The sequence below is a fragment of the Carcharhinus amblyrhynchos genome, chromosome 14 (genome assembly GCF_965287045.1).
Source record: "Carcharhinus amblyrhynchos chromosome 14, sCarAmb.v2.hapA, whole genome shotgun sequence".
Classification (NCBI taxonomy): domain Eukaryota; kingdom Metazoa; phylum Chordata; class Chondrichthyes; order Carcharhiniformes; family Carcharhinidae; genus Carcharhinus; species Carcharhinus amblyrhynchos.
In genome coordinates this window covers 76,176,536-76,194,714 of record NC_137337.1, presented here as the reverse complement: position 1 = coordinate 76,194,714, position 18,179 = coordinate 76,176,536, and the positions used below count along the sequence as shown (strand labels likewise).

At 45.8% G+C, this 18,179-nt stretch overlaps 2 protein-coding genes across 6 annotated transcripts in view; one reads left to right on the top strand and one right to left on the bottom strand.

The window, feature by feature from the left end:
* Window positions 1–8,197, top strand: part of ryr3 (ryanodine receptor 3) — a 322,306-nt gene extending 314,109 nt beyond the window's left edge. For all 5 annotated transcript variants that reach the window (XM_080203146.1, XM_080203145.1, XM_080203144.1 and 2 more), the window contains 3 exons: window positions 617–717; window positions 4,850–4,901; window positions 7,366–8,197. In XM_080203146.1, the coding sequence (XP_080059272.1) occupies window positions 617–717; window positions 4,850–4,901; window positions 7,366–7,461 (249 nt within the window). In that variant the 3' untranslated portion in view covers window positions 7,462–8,197. The remainder of the gene's footprint in view (window positions 1–616; window positions 718–4,849; window positions 4,902–7,365) is intronic.
* Window positions 8,198–9,354: 1,157 nt separating this feature from the next.
* Window positions 9,355–18,179, bottom strand: part of aven (apoptosis, caspase activation inhibitor) — a 66,171-nt gene continuing 57,346 nt past the window's right edge. Inside the window, exons 4-6 of the mRNA XM_080203147.1 lie at window positions 13,187–13,282; window positions 10,670–11,021; window positions 9,355–9,790 (exon numbers count right to left, since the gene is read on the bottom strand). Coding sequence (XP_080059273.1) covers window positions 9,678–9,790; window positions 10,670–11,021; window positions 13,187–13,282 — 561 coding nt within the window. The 3' untranslated portion in view covers window positions 9,355–9,677. The remainder of the gene's footprint in view (window positions 9,791–10,669; window positions 11,022–13,186; window positions 13,283–18,179) is intronic.

The following is an 18,179-nucleotide window of genomic DNA, read 5'->3' as shown; positions in this document are numbered from 1 at the left end:
TCTTACAGTAACACAGTACTGATACCAGGGGTGGTATTATACAGATGTTTTACATAGCCACCAAGCAACCAAAGTTTCCTCATAGACTCATAAATCATTACAGTGCAGAAGGAGGCCATTCAGCCCATCAAGTCAGGACTGACACTCTGGCAGAGTATCTTACCTAGGCTCTCTCCCCTGCCCTATTCCTGTAAGCCCACCCATTTACCATGGCTAACTATTCTGTCCTACACATCTCAGAACACTAAGGCACAATTTAGCATGGCCAATCCACCTAGCCTGCTCATCTTTGGACACTAAGGGGCAATTTTAGCGTGGCCAATCCATTTAACCTACAGATCTTTGGACACTAAGGGGCAATTTAGCATGGCCGATCCATCTAATCTGCACATCTTTTGATTTTGGGAGGAAATCAGAGCTCCCAGATGAAACCCACATGCAAACTACACACAGATAGTCACCCAAGGCCAGAACTGAACCCAAGTCCCCGGCGCTATGAGGCAGTAGTGCTAACCACTGTGCGGCCCTTGAATTCTGAAGAAATATTAAGCTTTTTTTGTGTCAGAAAGTAGCTAAGACAGTGTTTCAAATGAATTGCTCTTTCATTGAATCCTAGACCAAATGCTTTATCTGTGGAATCGGCAATGATTACTTCGACACGATACCGCATGGTTTTGAAATACATACCTTACAAGAACACAACCTTGCAAACTATCTGTGAGTAACAGTTGGCTTGTTCTGCATTTGTGAGCTGTGTTTGTGAAATTTACCTAAAGACCATTGAAGTTAAGATTAATTTTAGCCGTTCATTTATTACTGGAATGTGGCCAAGGAGTCTGATCATTTTAAAATGTAGGTTTAAATAAATAATTTTAAAATCAAATAACCAATTGCTTGAAAAAATGCTTCAATGTTTATTTTGCTTAATAGTACATGGTGATTACTTTAGAGTGTTAGTACACATGAACAAGGGGCCCGAGCAGGCCAATCCGATCCTCGAGCCTGCTCTGCCATTCAATGAGATCACAGTTGCTCTGATGGTAACTTCAAATTTGCTTCCCACCAACCTTCTAACAATCTTTCACCGTCTGCTTATCAAGAATCTATCCAGTTCTGTGTTAAAAATATTCAAACTCTGTGGGTTCCCGCCTGTTGTGACCCCACAGTGACCTTACACTGGGGTGGGCAAGATGTCGGACTTGAAGCCTACCCTTGTCCTGATTAGTGACCACCTGAGAGACTTTCTGCGCAATTTTTAGGTTGGTAGGCACATGATGATGGGGAGGCCCCAGATATGAGGGACATTAGATCTTGGCTGGGAGAGGACACCTCTATCAGTATCCCTCTTCTGACAGGGTGGGGCACTCCCATCTTAAGGTCCAGTGACCTCCAACTTCCCTCGTTCCCGAGCCTAAGTCATGAGATCGCCCTTTTGACAACCTACACCCCGTCTCCCAGGGCTTCCTTACCCAGCATGTCTTGGGACCCCTTTCACTTGCAAGTGGCTCTGATTCCCAAGACATGGGCGGAATTTTTCAGCCATGCTTGCTCCAAAACCGGGAAATTCTACCTGAGGTCAATACACCTTTGTATGGTTCCCTCCATCCATCCACCCCCCGCAATGATTTGACAGGAAAGTCCTGCCCTTAGTCTCACGTTGGTTGGTTGTAGTTCCTCTTCCAGCCACTGCAGCACTGTTGCTGGAGGGGCTGGAGAGCTGCCAGCCAATCTGAGGGACAGGCAGCTCCCTAAGGTGGGACTTTCACCTGAGCAGGAATGAAGATCCCACCTCAGATCAATCAATGCTCAATAAAGCATAAAATGGCATTGCTGCGGCCTGCTGAGTTAGTGGGGACGCGTTCCCTGCCCAATCTTCAGATGGCGCTACCATTCTAAAAATTCAGGAGTTCCGACATTTACAAATGTTATTGCATTCTTTTCATTCTCAGAACGTGGGCAACATAGACAAGGCTGGCAATTATTGCCCAACTTTAGTTATCTTTTGAGAAGGTAGTGGTGGGCCTCCTTCTCCAACTGCCATTGGCCATGTATTATTAGAAAGGGAATTCCAGGGCTTGGATCCTGTGACAATAAAAGAAAAGTGATACCTATTCAAGTCAGGGGAATGGTGGCCTGGAGGTGACAATGGTCCCAGTCACTTGTTGCTCCCATCCTGGGTTCTGGGTTTGGGGGGAGTTTCTTAGAGCTCCCCTGGCACCAGCTAGAACCAAAAGACCACCCTGTGAACAGTTGAAGATGGGAAACTGAGGACAGGAATGAGGGAAACCAAAGGTCAGGGAGCAATTTACAAGGGGCCAAACTCTGATTCCACCAGTAACTGACAGTAAGTAGCACTTGGATGCTGCTGGAATCCACCTACATTGCTGAAGGTATGATCATAGAATCCCTACAGTGCATAAGGAGGCCATTTGGCCCATTGAGTTTGTGCCAATAATGGTCCCACCCTATCCCTGTTACCCCATATATTTACCCTGCTGATCCTCCTAACTTTAATGTACAGTTTAGCATGGCCAATCCACTTAATTCACACATCTTTCGGACTGTGGAAGGAAACCGGAGCACCCAGGGGAAACCCACGCAGACACAGGGAGAACGTGCAAACTCCACACAGTGACCCAAGCCGGGAATCGAACCCGGGTCCCTACCGCTGTGAGGCAGCAGTGCTAATCACTGTGCCACTGTGCCACCCCACGGATCTTCTCCCGAAAACAGGTTCTACCTCTTCCTATCTCACTGCATTTGGATGCAGGTTCTGTGTCAAGGTGACAATTGGGCTGTCCCGTGCTGTTTCTGCTCTGGGCCGGGACCTCTATACAGCAAGTCGGCGCAAGTGGGGCCTTTGCAGGGAACCCCTGGGCTGCAGCTGCGGTGACCCGCAATCAGTGACTCACATCACTGAAGATTGCCCCCTGACAGAATTCAGCGGAGGGTTCATCGAGCTCTGGGTTGAAGGGTCATGGAGAATGGGCAGAAGAGTGGAGTTGAGACTGAGGTGAGATCAGCCATGATTGTATCGAATGGCAGAGCAGGCACGAGGAGCTGAATAGCTCACTCCTGCTCCTACTTCTTACTGAGCCATTGCGGAAGCTATTGCCTGGCTTGGTGATTAATGCACATGCAAAACGAAAAATTGGAAACCTGTCAGTGTCAATATGTATTTGGACTTCACACATTAAAACTGGTCAGTGCAGACCAACTGACCAGCGCAGACCAACATGAAGCAAGCTGAGAGGTTGTACAGAGTGTACTGAGCTCAGTGTTTGGGAGAAGCTTGTGTAAATTCAGCTTGTCATTAATATTCCTACCCAGAACAGGTGCAAAGAGTTGAATGGTCTACTCCTGTTTCTTAAACAATCTGTTCTCTCGTTGAAGAAGAGTTTTTATATATGAGTCATATTTAATATCTCACCAACAGCTGTTTTTAGCAAGGTTTGCAAGTGGAAATTGAAAAATATTTAAATGTTGGAGGAAGTTCAGAAGGTAACAGAGAGGAGAGCCAGCTGGTTTTGAGTCAGGTCTACAGCATAGTAAAAACCCTTTGGCCCATCGCATCTGCATCAGTCACTTCCCAGCACTTGGTCCATAGCCCTGAGTGCTTTGACATCACAAGTGCACATCTCAATAGTTCTCCACTGTTATGAGGGTCTCTGCCTCCCTTTCAGGCAGTGAGTTCCAGACTCCCAGTACCGTCTGGATGAAAATCCCTGCTAAACCTTCTGCCCTTTACTTTTAATCTCTGCACCTTGGTCACTGTTGTCTTCACCAAGGGAAAAAGTTTAGTCCTCTCTTTAGTCCTCCTGCCAATCCAAATATTGCTTTATAAAATCAGTTCTTTTCCTGGAAAGGCTGATAGACTCAGTACCCTTTGCAAGTGGCTCCTGCGAGGAATGAGGTCATACTGACTACCCTACTGTTCAGCTCCTCGTGCCTGCCCTGCCATTCGATACAATCATGGCTGATCTCACCTCAGTCTCAACTCCATTCTTCTGCCCATTCTCCATGACCCTTCAACCCAGAGCTCGATGACCCTTCTGCTGAATTCTGTCAGGGCTGAATGTCAATAGCACTTGCTCCCACATCTCACTGCGGTCAACCAGATGCATTGACCATAAGACCATAGAAACTGGGCACCAAGTATAAACTACCATTGCCTGCCTTGAGAACACTCTGCATCTGCATACAACATGATGGGCGGGGATTCTCCAGCTGTGCTCACCCCAAAACTGTAAAATCCTGCCTGAGGTCAACAAACCTTTGCGTGGTCTGCCCACTCCCTCCACCTCGACTCCAATCCCATGGTGACAGGATGGGAAAATGCCCCACTGATGATTTCCACAGCCACAAAATATTACCATACAGAAGAAGGACGTTTGGCCCACCAAGTCTGTGCCAATCACAATCCCATCCAGTCCTATTCCCGTAACCTTGTGTCTTTACCCTGCTAATCCCGACACTAGGGGCAATTTAGTGTGGCCAATCAACCTAACCCGCATATCTTTGGAGTGTGGGAGGAAACTGGAGCACTGAGGAAACCCACGCAGACACGGGGAGATGGTGCAAACTCCACACAGGCAGTCACCTGAAGACCGGAATTGAACCCGGGTCCCTGGTGCTGAGAGGCAGCAGCACTAACCACTGTGCCACCGTGCCACACCATGTAGCGATATTTATACACTGAGATTTAAGCCCAGGTTTCTCACAGACAGAAAAAAATCCTGACGCAAAACATTTATTTCATGATGTTGAATAATTGCAACATCCCAAAATAATTTGGCAGAGAAGTAGATGCAAATGTACTCGTTATTCCCAAGTGTCTTCTCTTTCTCAGGTTCTTCATGATGTATCTCATAAATAAAGATGAAACTGAACACACTGGTCAGGTAAGTCACAATATGTGGAACATGAATCTGAATAATTGTAATGAATTTTTTGTTTTGTTCTCAAGCAGGCACAGGAATGTAAGCTTTTTGTGTTGAAATGCTTTTGTACATCAGTATTCAATCCTCGTAGGAGAGGTACAGGATATAAAGCCAGAATCTATTATTAAGGATGCAATTAAAAGGCTCTTGGAAAATCATAGTATAATTAGGCAGTCATAAAATCATAGAACCCTACAGAGCAGAAGGAGGCCATTCGGCCCATCAAATCTGCACCAACCACAATTCCACCCAGGCACTATTCCCGTTACCCCACATATTTACCTTGCTAATCACCCTGACACTAGGGTCAACTTAACATGGCCAATCCACCTAACCTGCACATCTTTTGACTGTGGAAGGAAACTGAAGCACCCAGTGGAAACCCATGCAAACACGAGGGGAGAATGCAAACTCCACACAGGCAGTGACCCAAGGTCAGAATTGAACTCAGGTCACTGAATCATAGAAATAGAATCATAGAAACCCTACAATGCAGAAGGTGACCATTCAGCCCATCAGTCTGCACCAACAGCAATCCCACCTCGGCCCATAATTCCACATATTTACCCATTAATCCTCTAACCTACGCATCCCAGGACATTAAGGGGAAATTTAGCAGGGCCAATGCACCTAACCTGCACATCTTTGGACTGTGTGAGGAAACCAGAGCACACGGACAAAACACATGCAGACATGGGAAGAACATGCAGACTCCGCACAGACAGTGACCCAAGCCAGGAATCGAACCCAGGTCCCTGATGCTGTGAGGCAGCAGTGTTAACCACTGTGCCATCATGCCACCCACATCAATATAGTTTTCCGAAAGTGAATCATGTTTGGCACATCTATTGAGTTTATTGAGGGTGTGGCTATTTGCAGTCTATATCAATGGCTTATCTGAGAGGGCCAAGTGTAATATATCCAAGTTTGCTTATGGAACAACACCAGGCGGCCAAGTAAGTTGAGACAAAGACATAGAAGTTGCAAAAAGATATCGAACAGACTGATTCTGGTTAAGTGATTAAGAGCATGACAGATGGAGTGGAAAAGTACAAAACTATCCATTTCAGTACAATGAATGGAAAAGCAGGATACTTATTGAAAGGTAAGGTCCCAGCATATACTGGTCTTCAGAGGAATTTGTGCGTCCTTGTAAATGAATCACAGAATTATAATATGCAGGTACAGCAAACATTTAGGAAGAAAAATTGGGATGTTACTCTCCAATTCCTTTCTAATAAAGATTTAGAGATAGGAACTTGCTGCAATAATGTTGGGGTTTTGTGTACCTCACCTGGGGTATTGTGTAGTTTTGGTCTCCTGACCTAAAGGAGGATTATAGCTGCCATTAAAGTGTGCAAAAAGGTTCACTACATTGACGTCTGGGATCGTAGGGAAGTCCCGGAGTGTCAGCAAGCTCAGTTGGCTGGTTTGTGATGCCAACTGCATGAGTTCAATTCCTGTACTGGCTGAGGTTATTCACTTTTTAAAATACATTTGTGGGGTACGGGTGTCGCTGGTTGGCCAACATTTATTGCCCATCCCTAGATGCCCTTGGAGGCAGTTAAGAGCCAATCACATTGCTGTGGCTCTGGGGTCACATGGCCCCTTTCTGCACTGTAGGGATTCTATGATTTTTTAAATTCATTTCTGAGACATGGGTGTTGCTGGCTGGCCAGCATTTAGTTGCCCTTGAGAAGGTGGTGGTGAGCTGCCTTCTTGAATCGCAACAGTCCATGTTCTTTGGGTTAACCCACAATGCCGTTAGGGAGGGAATTTCAACTTTTGATTCAGCGACTGGAAGGAGCGGCAAAATATTTCCAAGTCAGGATGGTGAGTGGCTTGGGAGGGGAACTTGCAGATGATGGTATTCCCATGTATCTGCTGCTCTTGTCCTTCTAGATGGAAGTGAGTTGGAAGGTGCTGTCTTAAGGACCTTCAGTGAATTGCTGCAGTGCATCTTGTAAATAGTACACACTGCTGCTACTGAGCGTTGGTGGTGAAGGGAGTGGATGTTCGTAGATGTGGTGCCAATTAAGTGGACTGCTTTGTCCTGGATACTGTCAAGTTTCTAGAGTGTTGTTGGAGCTGCACCCCCCATCCAGGCAAGTAGGGAATATTCCATCACACTCCTGACTTGTGCCTTATAAATGGTGGATAGGCTTTAGGGAGCCAGGAGGTGAGTTACTTGCCGCAGTATTCGTCGCCTCTGACCTGCTGTTGTAGCTACTGTGTGATTGTGATGGATCCAGTTGAGTTTCTGATCAATGACAACCCCAAGGATGTTGGTAGTGGGGAATTCTTAACATTGCTGCCACTGAGCCGATAGCATGAAAGGGCAAGGTAGAAGAGTGTAACATTGTCTATTTTTAATGCATACCACCATCAATAATTTTGGTCGTAACTTCTTGTCCATCAATTTAAGGAGTCCTTTGTATGGAAGATGTACCAGGAACGCTGTTGGGATTTCTTCCCTGCTGGAGATTGTTTCCGTAAACAGTATGAGGATCTACTTGGATAAAGGGAAACAGTTCCTGACCTTATCTACTGACTGAAACACAAGGAGCTTGGCATGAGTATATAATGGAAAGAAATGGAGTGAGCAGGTATTGACTATTCCAAGGCAAAATGAGAATTAATGTGAAAGGTGTTGGAAAACGCACCCGTCTTAAAAACGCAGTGACACTCAGCTTTCAGTACCCAAACGCATCAGAATTGGAAGTGTTATGAAGATATTTTTGAGTTAACCTTTTTCTGTGGCTCCTGGTTAACTGAATAGATAGATTCACGGCAAAGCCAGGGTTACAAACTGCAAGAAAACACTGGAATATTAAAAAAAAAATGTGCCTTACCTGTAAGCCAAAGCTATGCAACAATGTGTATGTTCTGTTCTCTAGCTCGTGGTCTTGGGAAAAGCTACCTTAGAACATGTTCTCTTTGTTCACAATGTTGAGTCTTATTGTACAACGTTCGACCGTAAGCTTCACCTCATTGTGCTTGCCACAGCAACAGCTGAGCTGCTAATTTATGACGTTGTTACTGGATATGACATTTAATTTTGTGAAATTCTGTAATACTTACTATTACTTGTGCATTGGCTGTGTGCTGCCACGTACACCTCCCCTTCAAACAGAAAGTAACCACTACCTAAAAGCTTCAATTTCAAATCAGTGAGAAATGAACCAGTCGGTGATGACTGTTTGCAATGTAATGCACAGTTTTGAAATAAAGCAAATGAAATTCAATGATGTACCCTCTTTACAGGATCAAATCTGTTTTCTTATTCTCAAAGTGGTTACTGACAGTGCATCGTTCTACGATCTGCTCTGTGACTGCCCTCATCGGTATGAAGGTTTGTGATTGGATGGGGAAAATGTAAGCAACTTACCTGCAGAGGCTGGAATCTGAAACACAAACAGAAAATGCTGGGAAGTCTCAGCAGGTCTGACAGCATTGATGGAGAGAGAATAGAGGCAACGTTTCGAGTCTGGGTGACCCTTCAAAGGATCATCCAGACTCAAAATAGTGGGTGGCACGGTGGCTAGCACTGTTGCCTCACAGTGCCAGGGACCCATGTTCAATTCCTAGCTTGGGTCACCATCTGTGCAGAGTTTGCACATTCTCCCCATGTCTGCATGGGTTTCCTCTGGGTGCTCTGATTTCCTCCCACACTCCAAAGAGGTGCGAATTAGGTCAATTGGCCATGATAAATTGTCCATTAGTGTCAGGGGGATTAGCTAGGATAAATACGTGGGGTTACAGGGATTGGGCCTGGGTGGGCTCGTTGTCAGTGCAGGCTCAATGGGCCAAATGGCCTCCTTCTGCACTGTAGGAATTCTATTCTCTCTCCATAAAATGAAAAATGTTTGGCCATTGAAAATAAACTCAAGGTTATTGGAGCTGAGCTGTGCAAAATGATTAATTAAAGTAGCTTTTAAAAGTAATTACAATAATCGGAACTGCAGTAGAGCTATTTTACAGCAGCCGAGAACAAAGCTCTTACAGGAGTTTTGGGGAGACGATGGCCAAGTGGTATTAATCCAGAAAATCAGCTAATGTTCTGGGGCCCTGGGTTCGAATCCTGCCATGGCACATGGTGGAATTTGAATTCAATATAAAAAATCTGAAATTAAGAATCTACTGCTGACCGTGCAACCATTCTCATTTGTTGGAAAAACCCATCTGGTTCACTAACGTCCTTTAGGGAGGGAAATCTGCCATCCTTACCTGGTCTGGCCTACATGTGACTCCAGAGCCACAGCAATGGGCTTGACTCTCAACTGCTCTCCAAGGGCAACTACGGATGGGCAATTAATGCTGGCCAGCCAGCGACACCCATGTCCCAGGTATAGATTAAAAAAAACTTGCTTAAGGACATTTGATAAATATTAACTTAACCCTTTGCACCAAAAAATAAATCTTAGTTACAGATCATTTTATTCATGGATTTTATAGTTAATACACTTGAACTCTGCAATCTCCTTTTATACAGTTAGATTTAGAAATTTGTGGCTGCATCTAAGCCATTCAACCACAATTTCTGAGCTGGGTTTAACCATTAACACATACTTATTAATGTTTCTCTTACAGGCAGGAAATGGAACATTGTTGAAATATATGCCACAGCAGCAATTATTCCACCGTATATGTGCAGGGAAGGTGGTGCCACTGTTGTGTTTACTGTCAATGTAGCTCTAGTCTTCAGTCATAGAATCTTGCAGGATTGTAATGGTGACATTATGATATCATACTATCTAACCAATCTTCCAGTTCCTCCTCGGGATCAAGCTTCTTAGCTGTTTCTGCTAATTGTGGATTTATCTTGTCTGTCGCTTCTGCATCAGTTGAGTCTGTATAACAGCAAAGAGACAATAACGTGACTGTAGCAGGAGGTACACATGCAAAATACAAACTAGCTTCAGTGCTCACCGCCAATATTCAGCTGACCTGACCTCCGAGTTGAGGCTAACATGCACCATTAAGTGTATGCCAAGGGTAACGGCTCGCTCAGAAGAAAAGATATGGAGTTACTGGCGTTGGACTGGGGTGGGTACAGTAAGCAGTCTCACAACACCAGATTAAATTCCAACAGGTTTGTAAGGAATCATGAGCTTTCGGAGTGCTGCTCCTTCATCCGGTGAATGGTTTATTCACCGGACGAAGGAGCAGTGCTCCAAAAGCTTGTGACTCCAAATAAATCTTTTGGACTTTAATCTGGTGTTGTGAGACGACTTACTCAGAAGAAAAGGATAGATGTGATGTAAAGTGGTAAACCTGTGCTTAAAAGTTGGGCTGGAACTTTCCAGCCGTACGCACTGGTGAGATCTTCTAGTCTCGCTAACTGCACACATTCGCCGTGTGTTTCCCAGCTGCAAAGGGCGCATTCAACAGAAAATCCCATTGACAACAGCGGGACTGGAAGATCCTGCAATGCTTGGTAAATCCTGTCCTAGGTGTTATTTTCATAAACTGAATTAAATATAACCACTTTAGGATGCTACTTCCTCCAGATGTAAGTGAAAGTGACTATTTACTTGCATCTATGATTAAATTAATGTAATTCAGCAAAATAGCAAGAGCTGTGGAAAACATACTAAATTAGACATAAATATAGGAATTATGTATATTCAAAGAGAACCAAGGAATGCTATTTTAGTAAAGGATCAACTTCAATTATTTCCAGCATTTTAAATAAAAATAAAGGGTTTGAAATGAATGATTCGTCTCACCCGCTGAAATATTAGCTATTTTAGGATCACAAGGTGCTTCTGCATCTTGAGCTCCCATTGAGAAAGCTTCATTGTTTTTGCCGACAGGCGTTTCAAGTTGAAGTAAAAAATCCAGCTCCTCGTCCAGCTTGTCTGGTGCTTGCTGTGATGCTGGGGGAGCACTCCTGGCTGCCTGTGTCACGGGCTTGAGCGAGAGGTTGAAGGTAGGCTTGCCTGCATCCTCAGGCACAGAGCTAACTGGGATGGCGTGCACAGCTAACGAGGGATCTTGTGCTCTAAACTGGCTGAATTTGCTTGGACCATCATGCCTACTCTTCAGCGTCACCTGTGGTAGCTCAGCAGGGGGGGTTATCTAAATCAGGAGAGAAAAAAAATCGAGAGTTAACTGTAGAGACTTAATTTGCCAATCTAACTAAATAATTCACTGTTTGAAAGGGGCAGCACAGTGGTTAGCACTGCTCCCTCACAGCACTAGGGACCCAAGTTTGATTCCCGGCTTGGGTCACTGTCTGTCTGGAGTCTGCAAGTTCTCCCCATGTCTGCATGGGTTTCCTTCTACAGTCTGAAAGACATAGAAACACAGAAACTAGAAGGAGGAGGTGGTCATTTGGATCTTCAAGTCTGCTCCGCCCTTCATTTTGATCATGGCTGATTACCAAATGCAACATCCTGATCCCTCCTTTCTCCCTTGTCTCTTGATCAAAGACATGTAAGTTAAGTGCACTGAACATAAGAAATAGGAGCAGGAGTAGGCCATCTAGCCCTTTGAGCTTACCCCGCCATTCAATAAGATCATAGCTGATCTGAAGTGGATCAGTTCCACGTTCCCGCTTTCTCCCCATAACCCTTAATTCCCCTGTCTGTCAAAAACCTATCTACCCGTGACTTAAATATATTTAGCGAGGCAGCCTCCACCATTTCAACGGGCAGAGAATTCCAGAGATTCACCACCCTTTGAGTGAAGAAGTTCCTCCTCCACTCCGTTCTAAACTGCACCCCCCTTCCCCCCCCACCACCACCACCACCACCTCCCTCTCCTCTTCCCCCTCCTCTTCTCTCCCCTCCCCCTCCCCCCTCGCTTCCCCCCCATCTCTTCCCCCCCCTCTCTTCCCCCTCTCCCCCCTTTCCCCCCTCTCTTCCCCCCCCTCCCCTCTCTTCCCCCTCCCCTCTCTCTTCCCCCTCTCTTCCCTCTCTTCCCCTTCCCTCTCTTCCCTCTTCCCCTTCTCCTCTCCCCCCTTCCCCCCCATCCCTCTCTCTTCCCCCCTCATCTCTTCTCCCTCTCTTCCCCCTCCCCCTCTCTTCCCTCTCCCCCTCCCCTCCCTCTCCCCCTCTCTTCCCCCTTCCCCCCCTCATCTCTTTTCCCCCACCTTCCCCCTCCCTCTCTTCCCCCCCCCATCTCTTCCCCCCGCCTCTTCCCCCTCCCCCTTCCCCCCCGCCTCCTCTCCTTCTCTCCCCCCCCGCCTCCTCTCCTTCTCCCCCACCCCCCCTCCTCCCCCACCCCCCCTCCTCTCCTTCTCTCTCCCCCCCCCTCCTCTCCTTCTCTCTCCCCCCCCCTCCTCTCCTTCTCTCTCCCCCCCCCTCCTCTCCTTCTCTCTCCCCCCCCCTCCTCTCCTTCTCTCTCCCCCCCCCTCCTCTCCTTCTCTCTCCCCCCCCCTCCTCTCCTTCTCTCTCCTCCCCTCCCCCCCCCTCCTCTCCTTCTCTCTCCTCCCCCCCCCCCTCCTCTCCTTCTCTCTCCTCCCCCCCCTCCTCCTCTCCTTCTCTCTCCCCCCCCCTCCTCTCCTTCTCTCTCCCCCCCCCTCCTCTCCTTCTCTCTCCCCCCCCCTCCTCTCCTTCTCTCTCCTCCCCTCCCCCCCCCTCCTCTCCTTCTCTCTCCTCCCCCCCCTCCTCCTCTCCTTCTCTCTCCTCCCCCCCCTCCTCCTCTCCTTCTCTCTCTCTCCCCCCCCCCCCCACCCCCTAATGTCCATTAGGAAAGGAAACCTGCCTTCCTTACCTGGTCTGGCCTACATGTGACAGCAGATTCACAGCAATGTGAGTGACATTTAAATGCCCTCTGAAATGGCCAAGTGAGACACTCAGTTCAAGGCCAATTAGGGATGGGCAATAAATATTGGCCCAGCCAATATTCATGAGATGCAAATCTCATGAATGACTTTTAAAAAATCAGCTTCATACCACCGGAAGCACAAAATCTCAGCTCATGATCAAGTCATCTGGATTTTCACAGTAATTACCCAATTCATCAACATTTTGTGAAGCTTCATATAACAATAAAACATCATAAAACTATTCAGCTAAATTATCTGAATACACACAGCAATGGAATGCAATTTCTATCCATCACACGGCTGAGTTGCTGATGTTAGCTTCATTGCTTAAGGCAGGAGATGGCTCGGAGGACATTTAGCACTGCTATCAAGCATCACTGAACAGCTGACTTCAATGTATGAAATCTGGCTACCAGCAAAATTCTCAGTAAACCTGCGTGTCTTGAGGACAGGTTTAATAAAGGAATCCTACCTGTACCAACTCAGCTTCCACGTTCAGTCTAAGGTAGAGGGGGAGTTCTTGAAGAGAGCGAGCCAGGGACTGGCAGTCCACAAACAGAGGTGATATCTGAAATGTACAACAACATATTGATGCAGAAGTATCTCATCTGAGAACAAATAAGCAAAACCATATTTTCAAAGCCTTATTTGAACAGAAATTAATTTCAGTATTATGAAAGAAGTGGTACAAAACTGTTTTCCAGTTGAAAGCAGGAATATTTTCATTTTGAATATATAAAGAACAAAGAAAATTACAGCACAGGAACAGGCCCTCCAGCCCTCCAATCCTGCACCGACCATACTGCCCAACTGAACTAAAACCCCCTATCCTTCCGGGTACCAGATCCCTCCATTCCCATCCTATTCATATATTTGTCCAGACGCCCCTTAAAACTCACAATCATATCTGCTTCCATTAACTCCCCCGGCAGCAAGTTCCAGGCACCCACCACCCTCTGTGTAAAAAATTTGCTTCGTACATCTCCTTACCCCTTGCACCTTAAACCTATGACCTTAAACCTAATTAACTCTTCCACCCTGGGAAAAAGCTTCTGACTATCCACTCTGTCCATGCCTCTCATAATCTTGTAGATTTCTATTAGGTCACCTCTCAATCTCTGTAGTTCCAGTGAGAACAAATCAAGTTTCTCCAAACTCTCCTCACAGCTAATGCTCTCCATACCAAGCAAATTCCTGGTAAATCTTTTCTGTACCCTCCCCAAAGCCTCCACATCCTTCTGGTAGTGTAGCGACCAGAATTGAACACTATATTCCAAATGCAGCCTAACTAAGGTTCTATAAAGCTGCAACATGGCTTGCCAATTTTTAAACCCAATGACCCAGCCAATGAAGACAAGCATGCATATGCCTTCTTGACTAACTTCTTCACCCACTTTAATAAAGGCCCAGGCTGGTCTGACTCAGGAGCCATTTAGAAATGGCAGGTGAGACCAGACTGTCCTGCTACCTTCCTACTGTCCCCAATTTTCAGTGGTGCAAGATAGCGGTGTTGCACTCCTGACATGGCTAGCTCCCTTACGGGGAGGACGCTTCTCTGAGCACCCTCCCCCACTCCCGCAATTTCTATGGAATTGAGTCAGCTTGTCCATGCCTCAGTTTTGACAGCCACCAGAGGAGTCCTTAAACACAGTTCGGATTTGGAAATGTTTTGAAAGGTAAGCCCCTCCCAAGTCAACTCAATGCCAAACCATGCCCCCTCAGCTTTCAAAGCGTGCCTGTTACATTCATAATTAATGAACCATGCAGCAATAATGGCAAGCGTGGAACTGCTTAGAAACAAAAAAACCTCATTCACAAATCTTTTGAACAAAAGCCACTGTTTGTGCAATGCTTTAAAAGTATCAGACAGATCATTCAAGTATCAATAACATAGACTTCAAAAACTTCAGACCTCTTAATCTTGTTCAAGACATTGACAAAGGAGATCACAGAAAGGACAACTTGTTACCACTTAAAGATGTCAAACAAGCAAAGTCGGCAAGTTCACTTCAGTAACCAAGACAGGACTCCCTGCTGAGCTCAGGATTTGTTGGTCAGTGTTCGTGGCCAGGCATACCCAATGAGACTTGGCTGTGAGCCCAGACCGAGGAAACTGTTTGTAAAACATAAGGGACGAAATCCAAAGATGTGCAGGTTAGGTGGATTGGCCATGCTAAATTACCCCTTAGTATCTCAAGAGGTGTAAGTTAGTGGGATTAGCAGGGTAAATACGTGGGGTCATGGTGAAAGGTCATGGTGACTCTGTTGGAGGGTCGGTGCAAATGTGATGGGCTGAATGGCCTCCTTCTGCACTGTAGGGATTCTATGATTTTATGAAATCCCAGATAACCAAGACAGGCCTTCTAGTCAGCCTGCTTTACGCATGTCCACCTCCGGGCCGCCTACAATCTGTATCCTGCGTCAACGAGCCTGGCTCTATTTCACTCCTGTTTCCCAACGGCGTCCTTTTAAATCCAGGGCAGGTTTGCCAAGTCGGGAAACTTCCCAACATGAGCTACCCACCTTGGTTGGGAAATCCGTCCCTAATTGAAAGGTCATGAAAAATTACTGAAAATTAAGCAAGCTAAGCTGGTATTTGTAATCAGTTTAAATACCAGAACATGATGTGGTTAAATACAGCATGCGGTGCAGCACCATGTGGTCTAACTCAGTGTGTGCGTTTAGTAAGCTCTTAGCCACGACACTAATCAGGGCTGGACAACTGACTCCACTGTGAAAACCCGACTCCAATGGATTAATGGGCCCTCCTGGAAAATCTACAGGTGGATGTCAATTTTAGACCCAGTCAAGCCACACTCACATTGTGTGGTTCAGCATATGGCCTGGGTACAAAACCTACTACTGCATCTGGAACCACATCCCAGCATCTGCCATTAATCTTCATCGGGTCGTTGTCTCACAACACCAGGTTAAAGTCCAACTGATTTATTTGGAATCACAAGTTTTTGGAGCGATGCTCCTCCATCAGATGATTCCAAATAAACCTGTTGGACTTTAACCTGGTGTTGTGAGACATCTTACTGTGCCTACTCCAGTCCAACACCAGCATCTCCCACATCATTAACCTTCATGACACACCAAACAAATTGGACTGGAAGATAACAGGGTGGTAATATTACAGCAGTCCAAAGATGTGCAAACTAGGTGGATTGGCCATGCTAAATCAGCCTTAGTGTTCCAAGATGTGTAGGTTAGGGGGATTAGTGGGATAAATACATGGGGTTACTGGGAGAGTCAGTGCAGGCTCAATGGACCAAACAGCCTCCTTCTGCAATGAAGGGATTCTATGACTCATTTGATTATAGAACTTGATTCTTTCTTCCCCTACACTTACCTTAAAGTTTGACAGTTCCAGAGTAAATTCTGACAACTGGAGATGTTCAATTAATTTAAATATTTCTTCTTTTCTGTTGTATGATGGTTGTAAGTCATCGCGTGATAGGGTAGTGAAAGCATCAAACCTTTAAGGCCACATGTAGAGCAGGGGAGTGGTTTGCTTTACAAAGAGGCAGCATGGGTCTGATGGGCCAAGTGGGCTCTTTCTGTGCTAATAAAGGCTCAGGTGGGATTTTTTGGCCTTGCTTGGCCTGAAACTGTAAAAACCCGCGCAAGGTCAATGGACCTTTCCATTGTCCGTCCCCCCGCCTGCTCCAATTCCTGTGGCAGGAGGGGCGGTAAAATTCTGGCACATGACTCTTCAGTTCAAAATGTTTCATTATATAAACTCAACTCAAGTATTCACAAAAGATATCAGGTTACACAGGAAAACACCAATTCTTGAATTACTTAATATTTACCCAAGCTTGTACAGACTGGAGCATGCACAGAGACATATTTCCGCCAGTCTTTCCATATGTGTCTGTTTATCAAGTTATTTTTTAAATCCCTGGATAACATCTATCAAGTTGTAAACAACTGCATCCTGTCCATCATCAAGATGATCACTGTGGCAGTAGTCTTCCCCAACAGCTATCAATCTGAAAAGAAGTCGGCTATGTTTGCCCAGTGGTTAACTTTTAATTAAAGAATGTGTTTTCTAGATATTAATGTTTTAGAGTAAACAGCATCATTTTTATTTCAGTGTTCCTATAGATTTTTTTTTTCGCTAGTAAAGGGAGCAGGTTGGATCTCTAATTGTTTGCCATCAAAGCTCAACAGGAAATTGTCTCTCTTCATTTGTTGCCCGCCAAATTTGACAATTAAAGAGAAGCCGAGCAACCAAGAAGAACATCACGAGAAACCCTGAGGTCTATATGTGAAGTCCACCAAAATCGGGAACGATTCCACTGCATCATGTGCTCAATGAAACCTGTGGTGGAACCATGTTAGGTTGGCACCAGTCTCTCTATAATATTACAGTGAGCCATCAGCACCACCTGTGGCCCAGGTGCCAGCAAGACCAGCGAGTTCAGACATATCTGAGGGTCCTAGTAAAGTGCACAGAGTGTAGGCAATCGGGATAGGATGGGGGAGAGGTGGCCAGCAGCAGAAGTTTTAATATGGAACTCTGCAATTAAACTTACTTTTGGGTGTCAGTCTCTGGTAGACCCTGAGAGGATTGTTGAGTACAGTATAAAGGCTCACAACACCTTTTCGGCCTCTCTGCACCTTCCACAATCTTATGCAGTACATTCTATCTGATATTGCAAAAACGACATCCTAAAAAAAATTAATTCCAAAATTTGGGTGAAAAGCCAATAAGACGAGGAAAGCAGCAACATATACCAGCTGGAGCCCTGGTGGGACAAACACAACTGCTTTCTCTCACAGTGCAGGGAACATGTTAACTTCTTTCTATCTGACTGGGCGGACTTCTTACTGTGCTTACCCCAGTCCAACGCCGGCTTCTCCACATAGGATTGTTGTGTATCAGTGAACTAGTTCCTTAAAGTGGCTTGGGGAATGAGTGGCAGGATTCTTAATCTGCATCTTAATAGGCCTAACACCTGACAGAGATGCAAAGCCATTGAACAGCATAATCAGGGCAGGTGATCTGGCTTCCCAAAGGGTGCAAGATGATGGTGCAAAGCTGTATTTACTGGCTATAAATAAGGCCTTCAAAACCAAAGAAAGGGGGCAGCATGGTGGCACAGTGGTTAGCACTGCTGCCTCACAGCAACAGCGACCCAGGTTCAATTCCGGCCTCGGGTCACTGTCTGTGTGGAGTTTGCGCTTTCTCCCCGTGTCTGTGTGGGTTTCCTTCCACAGTCCAAAGATGTGTGGGTTAGGTGGATTGGCTGTGCTAAATTGTCCATTAGTGTCGGGGGACTAACTACAGTAAAGGCATAGGGTTATGGGGATTGGGCCTGGGTAGGATTGTGGTCAGTGCAGACACGATAGGCCAAATGGCCTCCTTCTGCACTGTAGGATTCAACAAGAGCATACTGCTCTCCTGAAGACTAGGGGTATTCATTGCCATAAGGAAACAAGAATGTTACTTGGGC